The following is a 15,072-nucleotide window of genomic DNA, read 5'->3' as shown; positions in this document are numbered from 1 at the left end:
TTAATTTAAGGTTTCAAAGAGAATATTATTGAAGAACAGAAAATCAAGCAAAGCTATTATGTGGACTTTGGAATACAGAAACTAACTGTTAATGATTACTTTGTAAATATAAACTCAGACAACATGCTGTTTACCAAATAGTAAGGTGTTTATGTTTTAAAAAATCAATAAAATATATTTAAAAAATAAATAAAATTTTGATTTTTTCATGTCTACATTTATGCAATTCACTCTTAATTACAAATAATAATGGTACAATCTTGGTGTATGTGAGATGGGGAGAGAACTGCTTCTTATGTCTATGAAATAGGAAATGAATTTTGTGTGGTAGAATGACTTGTATAGTTTAAGTTGTCCAGACATTCTAGCACACAATTTTCTACTGGACTGATGCCCTGAAATAAAAGAAGAAATGTATCTGTGTAATAGAACTGGCTCCAAATCATGACAAAATCCAAAAACTGAAGAAGTTCTTGATAGCGTGCAGCAGACTGTCATGTACTTAAGTTAGAATATTCTAACCTAATTTATCAAAACATTCTACACAGATCTGCTCCTGATCTATTGTTCTAGAGTTCTTGTCATGCCTCCGTAGGAACCTGAATCTGCAGAGGAAAATGAGCTGGAACCTATGGAGGTCAAGGGAGAGTGTCTGTGGCTTCAGAGGAATGTGGGAAAGAGCAGGCAGAGGAAGGCCAGGGCCCTTCAGGAGTGGGACAGGAGGAACAGGAGAGACAGAGTTCAGGTGATGAGCAAGGGCCACCCCCACCTGATCCTAGAGCACAGAGAATAGAGAGAATAAGGGAACAATGCAGGCAGGCTCAACTACTTGGGAGGAGAGTGTTTTGCCCCTCTCCACAAGGCACACTTGGAGAATGAGATTTAAGGAGACGCTGTGGAAAGAGACATTCGTTGGAGTTTTGTGTGTGTTGTTCTGTGACTTCTGCTTGGAAACCCAGACACTCTGACCATTGGACTGGCTGACAACGTTGCTTGGATGTTTAAGGAACTCGGACTGTATTTTGGCTCCACTACTGAAACTGCTCAGGCAAGCATATATTCACACAAATTCATTAGATTTATGATGTATGTGTCATTCTTTCTTATCTCCATGGCCTTGAGTGGATTCCTCTCCTAGTCAGACTGTGTGTGAGGCTACTTGCAGTCAGAGGTGTGTAGGTCTTCCTTTGTTTTAAGGCTTGCCAGAAATGTGGGAGCATTTGGGGAAAATTTGGAGCAATTAAAGGGCGGCTTGAATTGCCAGTTGACTGCATTGCCTCTGTGCTGTGCCCTGGGTCATCACAGTTCTGGTACAATGAAAAAGTGTTGTGGCACCTACATGAAAAAAATCCTCACTTATATAAAAAGTTGTGCCAGAAATGTGACGAAGGTCAGTCCTTAAATCACAGTGAATCACTTGTATTAAGATCCTGTTGAGGAAAAGGAATGTTCTCCCTCCATAGCAAAGCATCATCTGATTCTCACTTTCTAGATTATTGGGATTATATGACCTGAATTGTCTTGTTCTAGAAGATGCCTGCAATCAGATGCAAGAATGTCTGACTCTCTGAACATTACTCCTCTAGATGATTGTATTCAGAATAGTTGAGAATTGAATGTACTTGCTGGTTTTCATTTAATTAAAGTACAAAAAGTAAAATATACTTAGAAAGTTTTTTTTTTAATTCTGCAGCAAGGATGGATACCTCTTAGAACAAAGGGCCATAGAAAACCAACTAGTGATGATGTAATATTGATTGGCATTTTTAAATTTCTGGTTACTTGCAGCTCTTGAGACCTGAATTGTCTACTTCAGACTACAGAGAATATATTTCAATAAGAATGGTGTGAAGTATGAATTGGGAATGAATTGACACAGGGCCGAGTTGGCTATTTCCAGATTCTGTGATTTCACCTTTAAAACAAATTGGATAATTTCTGCAGTGAACTTATACACAGACAAACACTGAATAGTTCCAGAAATTGAGAAACGCATCCTAAACAGCTTAAAATGTAGGTTAGTATAACAAACTATATAAACTATGTTCTTTTTTTCTTTAGCAATAGCAATATCACTTAGACTTATATACTGCTTCATAGCACTTTACAGTCCTTTCTAAGCAGTTTTACAGAGTCAGCATATTGCTCCCAACAATCTGAGTCCTCATTTTAGCAACCCTGAAGGATGGAAGGCTGAGTCAATCTTAAGCCAGTCAAGATCAAACTCCTGACAGTGGGCAGTGAATTAGCCTGCAATATTGCATTCTAACCACTGTGTCATCATGGCTCTTTAGGACACCTCTTATACATTCTTCTGTTTTATAAAAACTCAATAAATTCAATTAATAGAAATTACTCTGAAGCTGAGTGAATCCTCTGGTGGCAAATTAGGAAGGAAAGTAGTGGATAATCTATACTTCTATCTCACCATTAATTCTTTACCCCCAAACTATCCTTAGATTATGCTTTGAGGTATGAGATTGTTTGGAAACCTGTGCTGACTACAGATGTCTCTGAGTCATATGCTTATCCAAGTGGAACTACTTAAAAAAAATTCCAAAGGTTTAGTGGCCTATATACTTCTCTAATTATCTGCCAAATCCAAATACTCTAAAAATCTTAAGAACTTCCTCAGAGATAAGAAGGCTGCAGAGACTATGAAGAAATAGGAGGACTCTTCTCATGGCAGAAGATGTCAACTGCAAAGAAGAAAAATAGTAGAAAAGACAAACAGCAATCTTTTAGATAGTCACTGCTATACCTTCATGATTGTTACCTTCATATGGAAAACAATATGGAAATGTAACTCCTTATAACGTCAAAGTGTGTAAAATGAATAATTAGCAACTTAAAAAGGCAGTACTGTACTACATAAAGAACAGGTCTAACTTGACCTTGCTGTCATATGTTACAGTTAAACATTACAATTTCTTGGGACAAATTTTAATATGGCTTATTTCTGAGCAGTTCCAATGGGCCCATTTTTATATTACTCTATATTCTTATTACTCTCAGTGGTATATATTGTTATTCTTTAATAACAATTGATACAGTATTTGTTAAGTAGTATAAATAATCAGAGCCATACTGATGATATGGCATCTTGGTAAAGAAGACATGGACTAAAAATGCTTTTGAGATGTGTTACAGAGTGTCTAAAAGTTGTGTGATTAATAATAACTGAATTTAGAAAATTCTAAATAATGTATAAAACATTGTTTCAGGTCAATCAATAGAGTCAGCCAGTAAAGGATGATGAACCTCTATTTCATAAACTGAGTGTATATGTTTCACAGCGTGCAAATGTTTTCTTTTGCTCCAGGGCTTCTTTAGAATTAAGATATGGTTTATGTATTAGTACACTTTAATTTTCAAATTTAAAATGTCACAGTAACTACAGCAGCAGAGAAAAGGAAGGCAGCCATTACCTATAATTATAACTAAATTTAGTTTTTAAGGATGCATATTAAATGCCTCATTGAATAGTTTAGACTCCACCATCAAAAAGGTTTCATCTATATATATTTCCTCAGCAAAATTGTTGGAAGATTGTCAAAGCATCCTAATCTTAGTCAATCCTAAAAATTGCATACATGTTTGTTCAAAAGAAAATCTCATTGAGTTCACTGCTAATTACTCCGAATTCAATAGAGTTCAGTGCTTTATTACTATAAATTTATTACAACAGAACAGGTAAGATATAATACATAACAAAGTACAGCAGTTTGTATAGTTATAAAAAAATCGCTAAAATGAACATAAGTCCATATTTACAAGTTGATATTTACAACTTATAATAATCAATTTGTAGTCAGCTAAAATAACAAAGGAGAAACTGCATTGTACCATTAATTGCAAGAAGAAAAAATTGTGGAAATATTGGGCACATAAAATGTTGTTGTTTTGTCCAGCTTAAATAAAATACAATGGACATAAAATTCATATGGTCACCTAGAAAAATATTTAATTGCATCACTGACATCTCCCTAGATTAAATAATGTCTTGAATAGCATTCTTTATTATACATTTCTAGGATCCTGGTAAGCAGCAGTGAGCATTGTGACTGATCAGAGACATCTAATCAGAGTTAAATCGTGACCCTCACTTCAAATATTCTTCATTGTGAATATTATTCTGCCCCAACTGCCTCTTAGGGATGAGCCACACTTTCTACTTGAGTCATCACCACTGCAGGCCACTCATCACTTCCTGAATGCAAGAACAGATGTTGTCCTCCTCTCACTCCCAGTCTATTGCAAATACACTTTGTATCCAGGTTTTCCAGCTTCATTTCAAAATTGCTGTTTTCCAACTTGAGACTCTGAACCCTTTTAAAGCAGATTGTCTCCATGACTGTTGTTTTCTTTTAAATAACAGAATAGCAGAGGTGGAAGGGACCTGGAGATCTTCTAGTCCAACCCCCTGCTCAGGCAGGAAACCCTATACCATTTCAGACAAATGACTGTCCAGACTCTTCTTAAAAACTTCCAGTGTTGGAGCATTCACCACTTCTGGAGGCAGGTTGTTCCACTGGTTAATTGTTCTAACTGTCAGGAAGTTTCTCCTTAGTTCTAGGTTGCTTCTCTCCTTGATTAGTTTCCATCCATTGCTTTTCTTCCTGCCTTCAGGTGCTTTGGAGAATAGTTTGACTCCCTCTTCTTTGTGGCAGCCCCTGAGACATTAACTTAGACATGTCAACTCTAAGTTAATAAAGAACATAATTACTATAGTAAAAATTAATACAGAAAGAAAGAAAGAATAAAGAAATAAAGAATAAAGAAAAAGAAAATAAATGTATAAAGTGACTTCTAACCTTCATCACAAGTATAAAATATTTTAGTAACTTTTCATTTCCCCTTAACAACTAATGATCTCTTCATCTCCTGGTCTATCTCTAATCCAGTGGTTCTCAACGTTTGTGTGACGGCAACCCCCGTCACACAAACGTGCCGCGCATGCGCGGCGCCGCGCACATGGGGGGCGGCGCCACATGCATGGGGGTGCCCCCATGCGTGGTGTGCATGCGTGGCGCGCCCCATGTGCGGTGCGCATGTGCGGCGGCGCCCCCTGAGGGGGGGAAATGGCAGATCGCCTTGTTTGGCGACCCCCGAGAAATGGTCAATCGACCCCAAATGGGGTCGCGACCCATAGGTTGAGAACCGCTGCTCTAATCTATAAACAAACCCATAAAGCATTATCACTTCAAATCTGGTATCTATTAAGTGTCTATTAAGAGTTGCCAGAAATAACGTATTTATTGATCACATAAATCAACTGTACCCCTTTGTAAAACCCTAGTAAGACCACACCTGGAATACTGCAACCAATTTTGGTCATCATATCACAAAAAAGATGTTGAGAGTTTGGAAAAAATTCAGAGCAGAGCAACTAAGATGATCAAAGGCCTGGAGACTAACACATGCGAAGAATGCCTGTAGGAATTGGGTTTGGCTAGTCTAAAGAAAAGAAGAAACAGGGAAGACATGATAGCAGTATTCCAGTATTTGAGGGGCTGCCGCAAAGAAGAGGGGGTCACGTTATTCTCCAAAGCACCAGAGGACAGGACAAGAAACAGTGGTTGGAAACTGATCAAAGAGAGAAGCAACCTGGAATTAAGGAGAAATTTCTTGACAGTGAGGACAATTAACCAATGGAACAGCTTGCCTCCAGAAATCACGGGCGCTCCATCTCTGGAGATTTTTAAGAAGAGGCTAGACAGTCACTTGTCTGAGATGGTATAGGTTCTCCTGCTTGAGCAGGGGGCTGGACTAGAAGGCCTCCAAGGTCCCTTCCAGCTCTATTATTTTTCCGTAATGTCATAGAACTTAATTGTTTTCATTTTTTTTATACCTCCTCTCACAAGATTCATGAAAGAATATGGAAGAATTATTCAGGTCACTCTCTTGGTTTATTATTTGTAATTCATTTTTTATTTTTTAAAACCTCAGTTAATGTAATGGTATGTGAGAATGGTGTTAAAGGATGAGGGGAAAAGATGCTGCCGTGGAAATGATTGGTTAAGAAAGGGGAAAAGCAGTCAGAGGAAGGAACCTAGGAAGAATCTGCCCTAATTGATCAGGCACTTAAAATGCGCAACAGGAGATTTGGACCTTCAGACTTGCAAGATTAGGTTAATGAGGATTTACAATAAAATAGAATTAGCATGTTTCCTGTCTGGTTTACCTCGGAGTGCCGACAACTGATTTCTTTTGTATGCCTAATGAAACTTCTTTTTCCATGTCATTTTTGTAGCTTGTCATTTATAGAACCACTTTTGGTGCCAACTCAGCCTCTGTCTTGTTCTTCTTCTTCTGCCATTTCTTTCAAAACATTTTTGGACATAGTTTATTTTGAATCATCCTACAGCTGTTAATCAGGTTTGTGTACCCTTTATCTTTGATTAAAATCTTTAGTGCCCTCTGGTGTTCGGTTTTTAAAATTGTTTATCTCTTTTACATCATAGAAAAAATCAATACAAGTCAACTTTCCCACTGAAAGGATTCTTTATAAATTCCAAATATCTTAGTTCAAATTTATCTAAATATTTAATCCATTTATAACTTTCTAAAATCAAAGGCTTTATTATTTATTACTTACTTACTTACTTACTTATTTTAGTACTTAAGCTTATAGTTGAAATTTTCTTTAGAAAAATTCAAGAATTGAAGGCAAATTCACACTAGGATTTCCTCCTTGAGTCAGACTCCTTAGGGATTCTCCTTTTTCAAGATGTGATCATGGGATCAACAGTTGTCTGTGCCAGCCAAACTACAACTCTTCTAGCATCTCTATTTTCTTGTAATCTAACCCTCATTTCATCTACATATGACAGGATCTTCAGCTGCATTCCCAATATATCTGTGTTTTGAAAATATTAGAGTGAAATTTTCTTTTTATATCTTTTACAGTAGTGATCTAATGAAGGATGTAGTGTTGCAATGGTGTTCAGATGTGACATGCTGATGACAAAAATGTGTTAAATGCATTTCTGTTGTCAGGGAACATTCCTGAGTGCCAATCTTCTCACTGTCATAATTTGCGCATTTAGAAATACACCATCAGAAACGATTACTACAATCACATAAAACTGGAACATCCAGAAAACACAAAGAAACTGAGAACAAACTAGAAGGCAGTAAAACTAATGTTAATTGTTAAATGTAATATATATTTCACTTATTCAGACAGCTGTTCATTTATAGTATTCTCCATTCTTACTTTTAATTTCTCAGAAACTACATTTCTACTGGACTTTCTGCAAAGATAGAAATTTTATCCAAACTCTCTCTCTGCTGTGTATGTGTTTTAGAGGTTTTGAAGTTATGTATCCAGAATTTCTGTCCTGATTGATGGTGGTGGTGGTGGTGGTGGTGGTGGTGGTGGTGGTGGTGGTGGTGGTGAGGAGGAGGAGGAAGAGGAGGAGGAAATGCTTAGGGAATAGAGTGGAGAGGGCTTTGCTGGCCACTAACTTGGAAACATTTGTTTTAAATGAATGATCTACTAATATAGGGAAATATTTCTGCCATATAAAAAGAACTAACAACAGGTCTATTAGCACAAATTCAAGACCATACAAAATACATATATAGTCCAGCAAAACTGAAGGTAGAATGGTCTAAAGACAGGTCATCTGGAGTTTTGATAGCATTTTCTATCATCCTGATCAGATTTCATAGTGCAATTATCATAATTGATTTTCATATATGTAGTGTTATACAAACAGACTTTGACAAAAAAGTCATGCTTCAGAAGGATGCATCCTGGGTTCTGAATATCATCTCTTTGAGAAAGGTCAGTTCATTTATAAACTTTGATTTAGTAATAATTTGATTAAAACTGCTACAACTAACCATAGCACTTATGCATATCACTTATTAATTTATCTCCTTTTGACCTGATTGAAAGTTAATGTTAATTATGATTAACTTGAACAGAGTAGATCTAATTAATTAAATAATATTAAATTACTAATTAAGGTTTGGGTGATACAGCAGGAATATTAATAGCCCTCTTCTTATTTTTGCTTCCTCTCAAGTGTATGCATCAGGAAAACTGAAATGTACATTAAAGGAGATTAAGAAACTTGACCAGATTTTTCATAGTTCAAAAATATAAATTTGGGCTTTAAAATATAAATTTGGGTAATGGTATTGTACCATACAGGGTTTGGTGTGTGATTCATAAACTGCAAGTAGCCATAATACAAATGTAATTTGAAGAAATAATTCAGGAAAAGAAAAGCTTTGATAATGCATCTATAGGTGAACTAGTATAAAGAGAATGAATAGGTGTACAGCAATTTCAAATATTGTAAAAGATTTATAGTACAATCAATTCTTTAATATAAATTACAGACATAGACATATTTTTTTCTTTTCATAATGCCATAATATGTATTATTATGCAATAAACTGAATGTTTATAGTTGGTAAATTGTACAATACCTTCTTTAATGGGATGTCTGTCAATGTAAAAGAAAGCTGTTGAAAAGGAGAGGAGAAATCCATGTCAATATAATACATGCCAAATTATGTCAAAATGGATTTTCTTCTTAAGCATTTTAATTTATGGAGGGAAATCACTTTTCAGTGGCATATTTATAGCCCATCCCTTCATAATGGATGGAAACGATACTTGTGTCTATAAAAAGGCACAGCCATGTTCCACCTATGCCATTTTCAGAGGTCTATAACTGCCATGGTTTCCTAAGTCCAGGGGTAGGCAGCCTTGGCTTTTTTATGACTTGTGGACTTCAACTCCCAGAATTCCTGAGTCAGCATGGCTGGTTCAGGAATTTTGGGTATTGAGGTCCACAAGTCATAATAGAACCAAGGTTCCCTATCCCTGCCTAAGTCACTTCACATTATTACCTAACTCTTAGTGTATGAGAACAACACAGAAAAGGGGAGCATTGTTACGAATAGTAAATATTATTTTTGCCTTCAAAAAGGAGAAAAAAAAAGAAAAACAAGATTACAGGCAAGTCATTGTGATATTGTCCTGATTTCCTTTTTGATAGAATGATTATGATTGACCAGGAATATGGTGGATGTACTGTACCTTGACCTCAGTCAAGAATTTATCTCAAACCTCCCATAGAATTCTACTACAATGATAACAAAAAGCGGACTAAGCTAGGCTATCAGTAGGATACAAGCTGGTTGGTCAACTGCACCATATTGCTGTAATGCAGCAATATGCTATATGACAGTGACTCTATTATAAAAATTATAAAACCCTAGGGCTCCATGCTAGACCATGTGCTGTTCAACATATTGTTTCTTTAATCTTTGTATTTGCCCCAGGAGTCTATATTTTATGCTGTTTATGCTGTCTCCTAGAATATTTGGATTTGGTGGCCTCTAAATCTAAACAAATAAATGAAAATGTGGGGCTAGAAATTATTATCAGATTCACAAATGACATAAAGATATGAAGGTTAGCAAGCATCTAAGGGACAGTATTAGGATTCAGGAAGTTATTGGCAAGCTGGAACAACAAGCTGTAATCAGCAAGATGAATTTCAGTAGGGATAAATCCATAATCCTACATCTGAGCAGGAACAATAAAACACATGAGCATAAGATGTGGGTGAGTAAGAAATACAAAAAGTATCCTAATGCCTTGGTGGATCACAAGCTGAACATGACCTACTGGTAGTGTAATGCAGTTTGTAAAAAAGCAAATATAATCTGAGCATGCATAAACTGAAGAACAATAGGTCTAAACTATGATGAATTATATTTGGGTTGGACATCATGGGAAAAAACATGATGTTTCATCTGCCTCAAGAAGAGTAGATTCTCATCAGAAGTATTGAAAGAGGTTGGATGCTATAGCAGAAGATTCCTGCGCTGGTCTAGAGGTTCAAGTATACAATCTCCAAGATAAATTCTATTGAACCCCTCACATTCTATGATTCCATCTCCTTTATCTCTTTTTGCAGTGTCTCCTATTACTCTCCCTTCTGCTCTTCAAATATCGTTCACAGCAGTTGCTTTCTAGAGGCAAATGAGAGCAAGAAAGTTATCTCAATTCTTTCCCGTTCTCACTGGAAATCCTAGGAAAATTTCAATTTAACCTAAAATGATCTTGAGATCTACATTGATTGACTGATCAGGTGCCACCAAGCCATTCTTGACTCTTAGCAACACAGAGACAGATTCCCTAACCTGGGCTTTGAAGTCTTACAATGATGCACTCATTACCATTATAACTGAGTCCATTCACCTTTCAGGTTAGATGCTATCAATATGAAGTGAGGGAGAACAAGCTAAAACAAACCTGAAATCATCACTAAAAGTACAGTATGGTTGTTTAGCCCCAGTAGTCCACTGGAAAGAAACATCAAAGATAAGACAATACTACGCAATATAAATTATAAACTCAACCCCTTCCGTACACACTATGATTCCAGAGCTTTTGATGAACCTGTGAGTGGAAATTCCCATCCCTTCTCCTTTCCCACCCTGGCATTTGTTATATATGAAAACCTATAGCAATGTAGAAGTATTTTTCAGGCAATTTGCTGGTTTAAGTATTATACAACGGGGAGGAAAGCCCACTTCATATCACACAGAGTCACAGGAGACAGTTCAAAGGAGTCCATTTTTCCTTCCAGAACTAGCCAGATCTAGTGCACATCCTTAGCAAAACCTGGCTCTCTTTGCACTGCACAATTATTTTCTTAATGAAGTGTCACATCTAGGAGTTCTTCTTTATCCTAGAACATAAATTGAGATTTGACACCCTGAAACAATCAAATGCCTCATAGCTGAAAAACATTCATTTTCTGATATAGTTTCATGACCAGTCATCCAAGCAAACAATCTTTGCTTTGTTAAGAATCTCCTTTTTTATTTTCTATTGGGGGGGGGGAAATGTCCAGTTGGGTTTAAAAAAAAAAACTTTTGATGTGTCAATCATCACTGATGGAGACCTGTAACATTCTCTTATACTGGGGCTGTGTGGAAGGGATAGTTAAAATTTCAAGCAATTATCCGCTTTTGCAATTCTCAGGGAGACAATAGTATTCTGTTTTGTACTGTGTTGCTGCTGGGTAGTATGGAAGCATCTTTCATGGCTAAGACAGCAATTAAAGGCATCTGTATCTCACTAATTTCTCCCCTGCTTCTTAGAGCTCAATTCTCAATTCTTAGAGCTGAAATGAACAAAGAATATGGAAAAGAGAAGCTATTTTTCTACAAGATGGTTATCCAGGAATTATAAACTTAGCATCTACATTCTGTAGCAGCACGTCCTCTCTGGAATAAGGTGCCCCCAAGATCGGGGTGCTCCTCACACTGTTGTTGTTCAGAAGAGTGGCAAAGTCCTGGCTCTTTGTCTTTGGCAAGGGAAGGTGAGACACCCCCCCCCCCACTCCATTTCCTCTGATATATAGTGCTTGTCATCTTTTATCTTCTAAGGATTTCATTGCAATTTCTTCATTTGATTGTTGTGAGCTAACCATAGGCACACAGCAATGATCATTACTGTTTGCACAATATTTATTTATTTATTTATTTAAAACGTTTTTATATCCACCCATCTTATAAGAAACCCTGAGCAGCTGCCCATATTTGAAGTCTAGTTAAATTTAACCTTGTTTTGGGTTTGTTTGTGTATGTACAGCTTGGGATGTACTGTAAACCCATTTTGTTAATTTATTGCTCAGTCTATTGTGTGGACCCAGAAAACAGATTATTGAAGTAACTGGTAATTATGCGCTGTGCAAAGGCAGTTGTGTCCAAAGGAAAGGTAAAGGACAGATAGACTTTACTTTCTGTTGCCTTTTCTTGTTTACTCATTTGCTCTCAACACCCAGAAGGAAAGAAAGGGCAGTCAGTTGAACAGAAATGTCAACAACAACATTCTCAGCAATGCTTAACACAGTTGGCCCACTCCAAATCACCACCAACATGTGATAGTCTAAGCCAAAGAACAGTGATCATCTGCAGCTCTGGGGGCAGCACAACACTGTAAGATTGGGCTCCCTGGTGGCAAAGAGATTGAGAGAGAGAGAGAAAAGAAGGGATTGTGGTGACACACACAACGAAAATGGGTCCCGCTGGGTCCAGTTCTAAAAGAGAAAATGTACACAGAAGAGAGGGCAGAAACTGAAGCTGATCCTCACAGTTGCAGTTCAAGGAAGCTTAGGACTTTTACTAAAATTGGCTGCCACCAATTGGCTTCTTTTGATAGTTGCCCAAATGTCTATCCTTCCAAGCCAAAAAGATGAGTCCCACCTTGAAGGCATGTGGTCAAGGTCATGCTAAATCTGAGACCATCCTGGGACAGAGATGAAGTAGCTAGGATGGTGATATTGGGATTACCCAAGAGTATGAGGAAACAGACACTGATGAGATGGAGAGAAGGGACACACATGGGACAGGAAGGCAAGAAAGAGGCAATGTGGCAGGTTTGGGTGAGTTGACCAGGTCTTGCAGCCTTGGGAAGCTGCACTGAAGCCAAGCCACTACCCTCCTAGCCTTCCAAAAAGCACCGATTTGGCTTTCCGCCCAAGCGCTGGGATAAGGTGAGGTGGAAGAGAGGATTTAAGTAGACGCGACTAGTGGAAGCTTAACTTTAGTGCCGTTTATGGGTTTCATAGCTGTATGCATTGTTTTGTTTTGCAATAGCGGCGTAGCTCGGGTGTAGGATAAGGGTGAAGATTCGTTCTCCCAGCTTGTGGGCTGGTTTCCCAGCGTTTCGTTACCAGGCTAGGCAACCTCTTCAGCGGAGTTTAGGGGAATGTCCGTGTCAGTATTCTTCTGTTTATAAGGGCTTATAAGGACGTACTGACCACGCGAAGCCCTTATAAACAGAAGATGCGCTGGCAGAGACATCCCCCTAAACTCCGCTGAAGATGTTGCCTAGCCTGGTAACGGAACGTTCGGAAACCAACCCACAAGCTCGGAGAACGAACCGTCACTCTCACTGTTTTGTTTTCTTATGGATGTGATTTTAATTGGTTGGTTGAGTTCGATATGTGATGGGCAGCTCTATAAGTGTTTTGGATAAACAAACAAACGAACAAAAAGTTCCGAAGGGGAAAAAACCGTCCTTCCTCCGGGCTCCCTCTTGGCCTTTTGCTCGCTCGCCAGAGGCAGGACTAACGGGCCCTCCTGCCACAGGGAGTCTGTTGGCACTTGTTGGCTTGGCTCTCTAACGCGGCGGCGGCGGCGGCGTCCGTCTGAGCAGGGGGAAGTCTTCTCTTGCAGGAGCAGATTGGCGGGAAGCGGGGGAGGGAGGGAGGGAGGGAGGGAGGCGGAGGGGGCGCCCTCCCCGCCTTGCCCTCCTCCCACCTCTTTTCTCCCTCTCGCTCTTCGTAGGTGCTGACGCGCCGCTCGCCTCCTATTAATCATCCCTGCGAGCCGACGAGCTGCAACTAATGCCAGTTGGGGCTGGAGGCGGTGCGCAGCTCCGTCCTTTTTCCCGCTCTCCCTGCGCCCGAGCTCGGGCTGCCGGAGCAAAGGACGGCGGCGCTCGCCCTCAGGCTGTGCCCGCAGGAGAAAGGATGCTGAGCTGCCGCCGGGCTGCCCGGGCACTCGCGCCGCCCCTGCCCCCCTGAGCTCGGGCCGACGGGGCGGAGGATGGCCCCTGCGCCAGGCTGGTGGCGGGCGCTGCTGGAGGCATGGACTCGGCAGCGGCTGGCAGGAACTCCTCCGGCCCTCCTGGCCCCAACGGCACGGTGAGCGGCGCCGGCGGCGGTGGCGGCGGCGGCGGCGGCGAGTCGCCGGGCAGCGGCAGCGCCATCCTCATCTCCTTCATCTACTCCGTGGTGTGCCTGGTGGGTCTGTGCGGGAACTCCATGGTCATTTACGTGATCCTGCGCTACGCGAAGATGAAGACCGCCACCAACATCTACATCCTCAACCTGGCCGTTGCGGACGAGCTGCTGATGCTGAGCGTGCCTTTCCTGGTTACCTCCACGCTGCTCCACCACTGGCCCTTCGGGTCGCTGCTCTGCCGCCTGGTGCTCAGCGTGGACGCGGTCAACATGTTCACCAGCATCTACTGCCTGACCGTGCTCAGCGTGGACCGCTACATCGCGGTGGTGCACCCCATCAAGGCGTCGCGCTACCGCCGGCCCACGGTGGCCAAGATGGTTAACCTGGCCGTCTGGGGGCTGGCCCTCGTCATCATTCTGCCCATCCTCATCTTCTCCCGGACCGAGGCCAACACGGACGGCACGGTGGCCTGCAACATGATGATGCCCGAACCGAAGCAGAAGTGGCTGGTGGTCTTCGTGGTCTACACTTTCCTCATGGGCTTCCTCTTCCCCGTGGTGGCCATTAGTCTCTGTTACATCCTCATCATTGCCAAGATGCGCATGGTGGCGCTCAAGGCCGGCTGGCAACAGCGCAAGCGCTCCGAACGGAAGATCACCCTCATGGTCCTCATGGTGGTCACCGTCTTCGTCATCTGCTGGATGCCTTTCTACGTCGTGCAGTTGGTCAACCTCTTCGTCGAGCCCGACGACGCCACCATCAGCCAGCTCTCCGTCATCCTGGGCTACGCCAACAGTTGCGCCAACCCCATCCTCTACGGCTTCCTCTCGGACAACTTCAAGCGCTCCTTCCAGAGGCTCCTGTGCCTTAGCTGGATGGACAACGCCGCCGAGGAGCCGGTCGACTACTACGCCACCGCCCTCAAGAGCAGGGCCTACAGCGTGGAGGACTTTCCCGTCGACAACTTCGGCGAGTCAGGCAGCGTGTACCGGAACGGGACTTGCACCTCCAGGATTACAACCCTCTGAAGGCAGCTTTCTGACTCTCCCGGGCCGGATCCAACGGAGTGGAAGGGGGGGCGGGCGGGGGAGATCGAGCCAAGAAAAAGCCTGGGAGGGGGGGGGGGACAGGGAAAAGCGGCGAGAACGGCCCGAAGGACGCGCGGCTCTCGGCTTCTAAGCTGGACGCTCCTTCTTCCTTCTCTGGCAAGGGATGAGTTCCTGGGCGGCCTGGCCGGTTCTCCAGCCTTTTCCGCTTACCTACGCCCCGGAGCCTCGAGTCTCTCTTGTCTAGTGCTTTCTTTGAGGTCCGCGGCCCGCGAGTGTGCTCTTTATCGGCGAG

The 15,072-nt window shown here is 41.2% G+C and overlaps 1 protein-coding gene across 1 annotated transcript; it reads left to right on the top strand.

Annotated features, from left to right (window-relative positions):
- Positions 1 to 13,326: 13,326 nt before the first annotated feature.
- Positions 13,327 to 14,792, top strand: SSTR1 (somatostatin receptor 1). The gene has a single exon (XM_039351793.1). It carries the CDS (start codon positions 13,635 to 13,637, stop codon positions 14,757 to 14,759), a length of 1,125 nt encoding a protein of 374 aa, XP_039207727.1. The 5' UTR covers positions 13,327 to 13,634; the 3' UTR covers positions 14,760 to 14,792.
- Positions 14,793 to 15,072: the final 280 nt, after the last annotated feature.

The sequence above is a fragment of the Crotalus tigris genome, unplaced genomic scaffold (genome assembly GCF_016545835.1).
Source record: "Crotalus tigris isolate CLP2741 ecotype Arizona unplaced genomic scaffold, ASM1654583v1 scf7180000018371.15429387391:27106975, whole genome shotgun sequence".
NCBI lineage: Eukaryota > Metazoa > Chordata > Lepidosauria > Squamata > Viperidae > Crotalus > Crotalus tigris.
The sequence above is the reverse complement of the archived record's forward strand: the minus strand, read 5'-3'. Positions and strand labels throughout refer to the sequence as shown.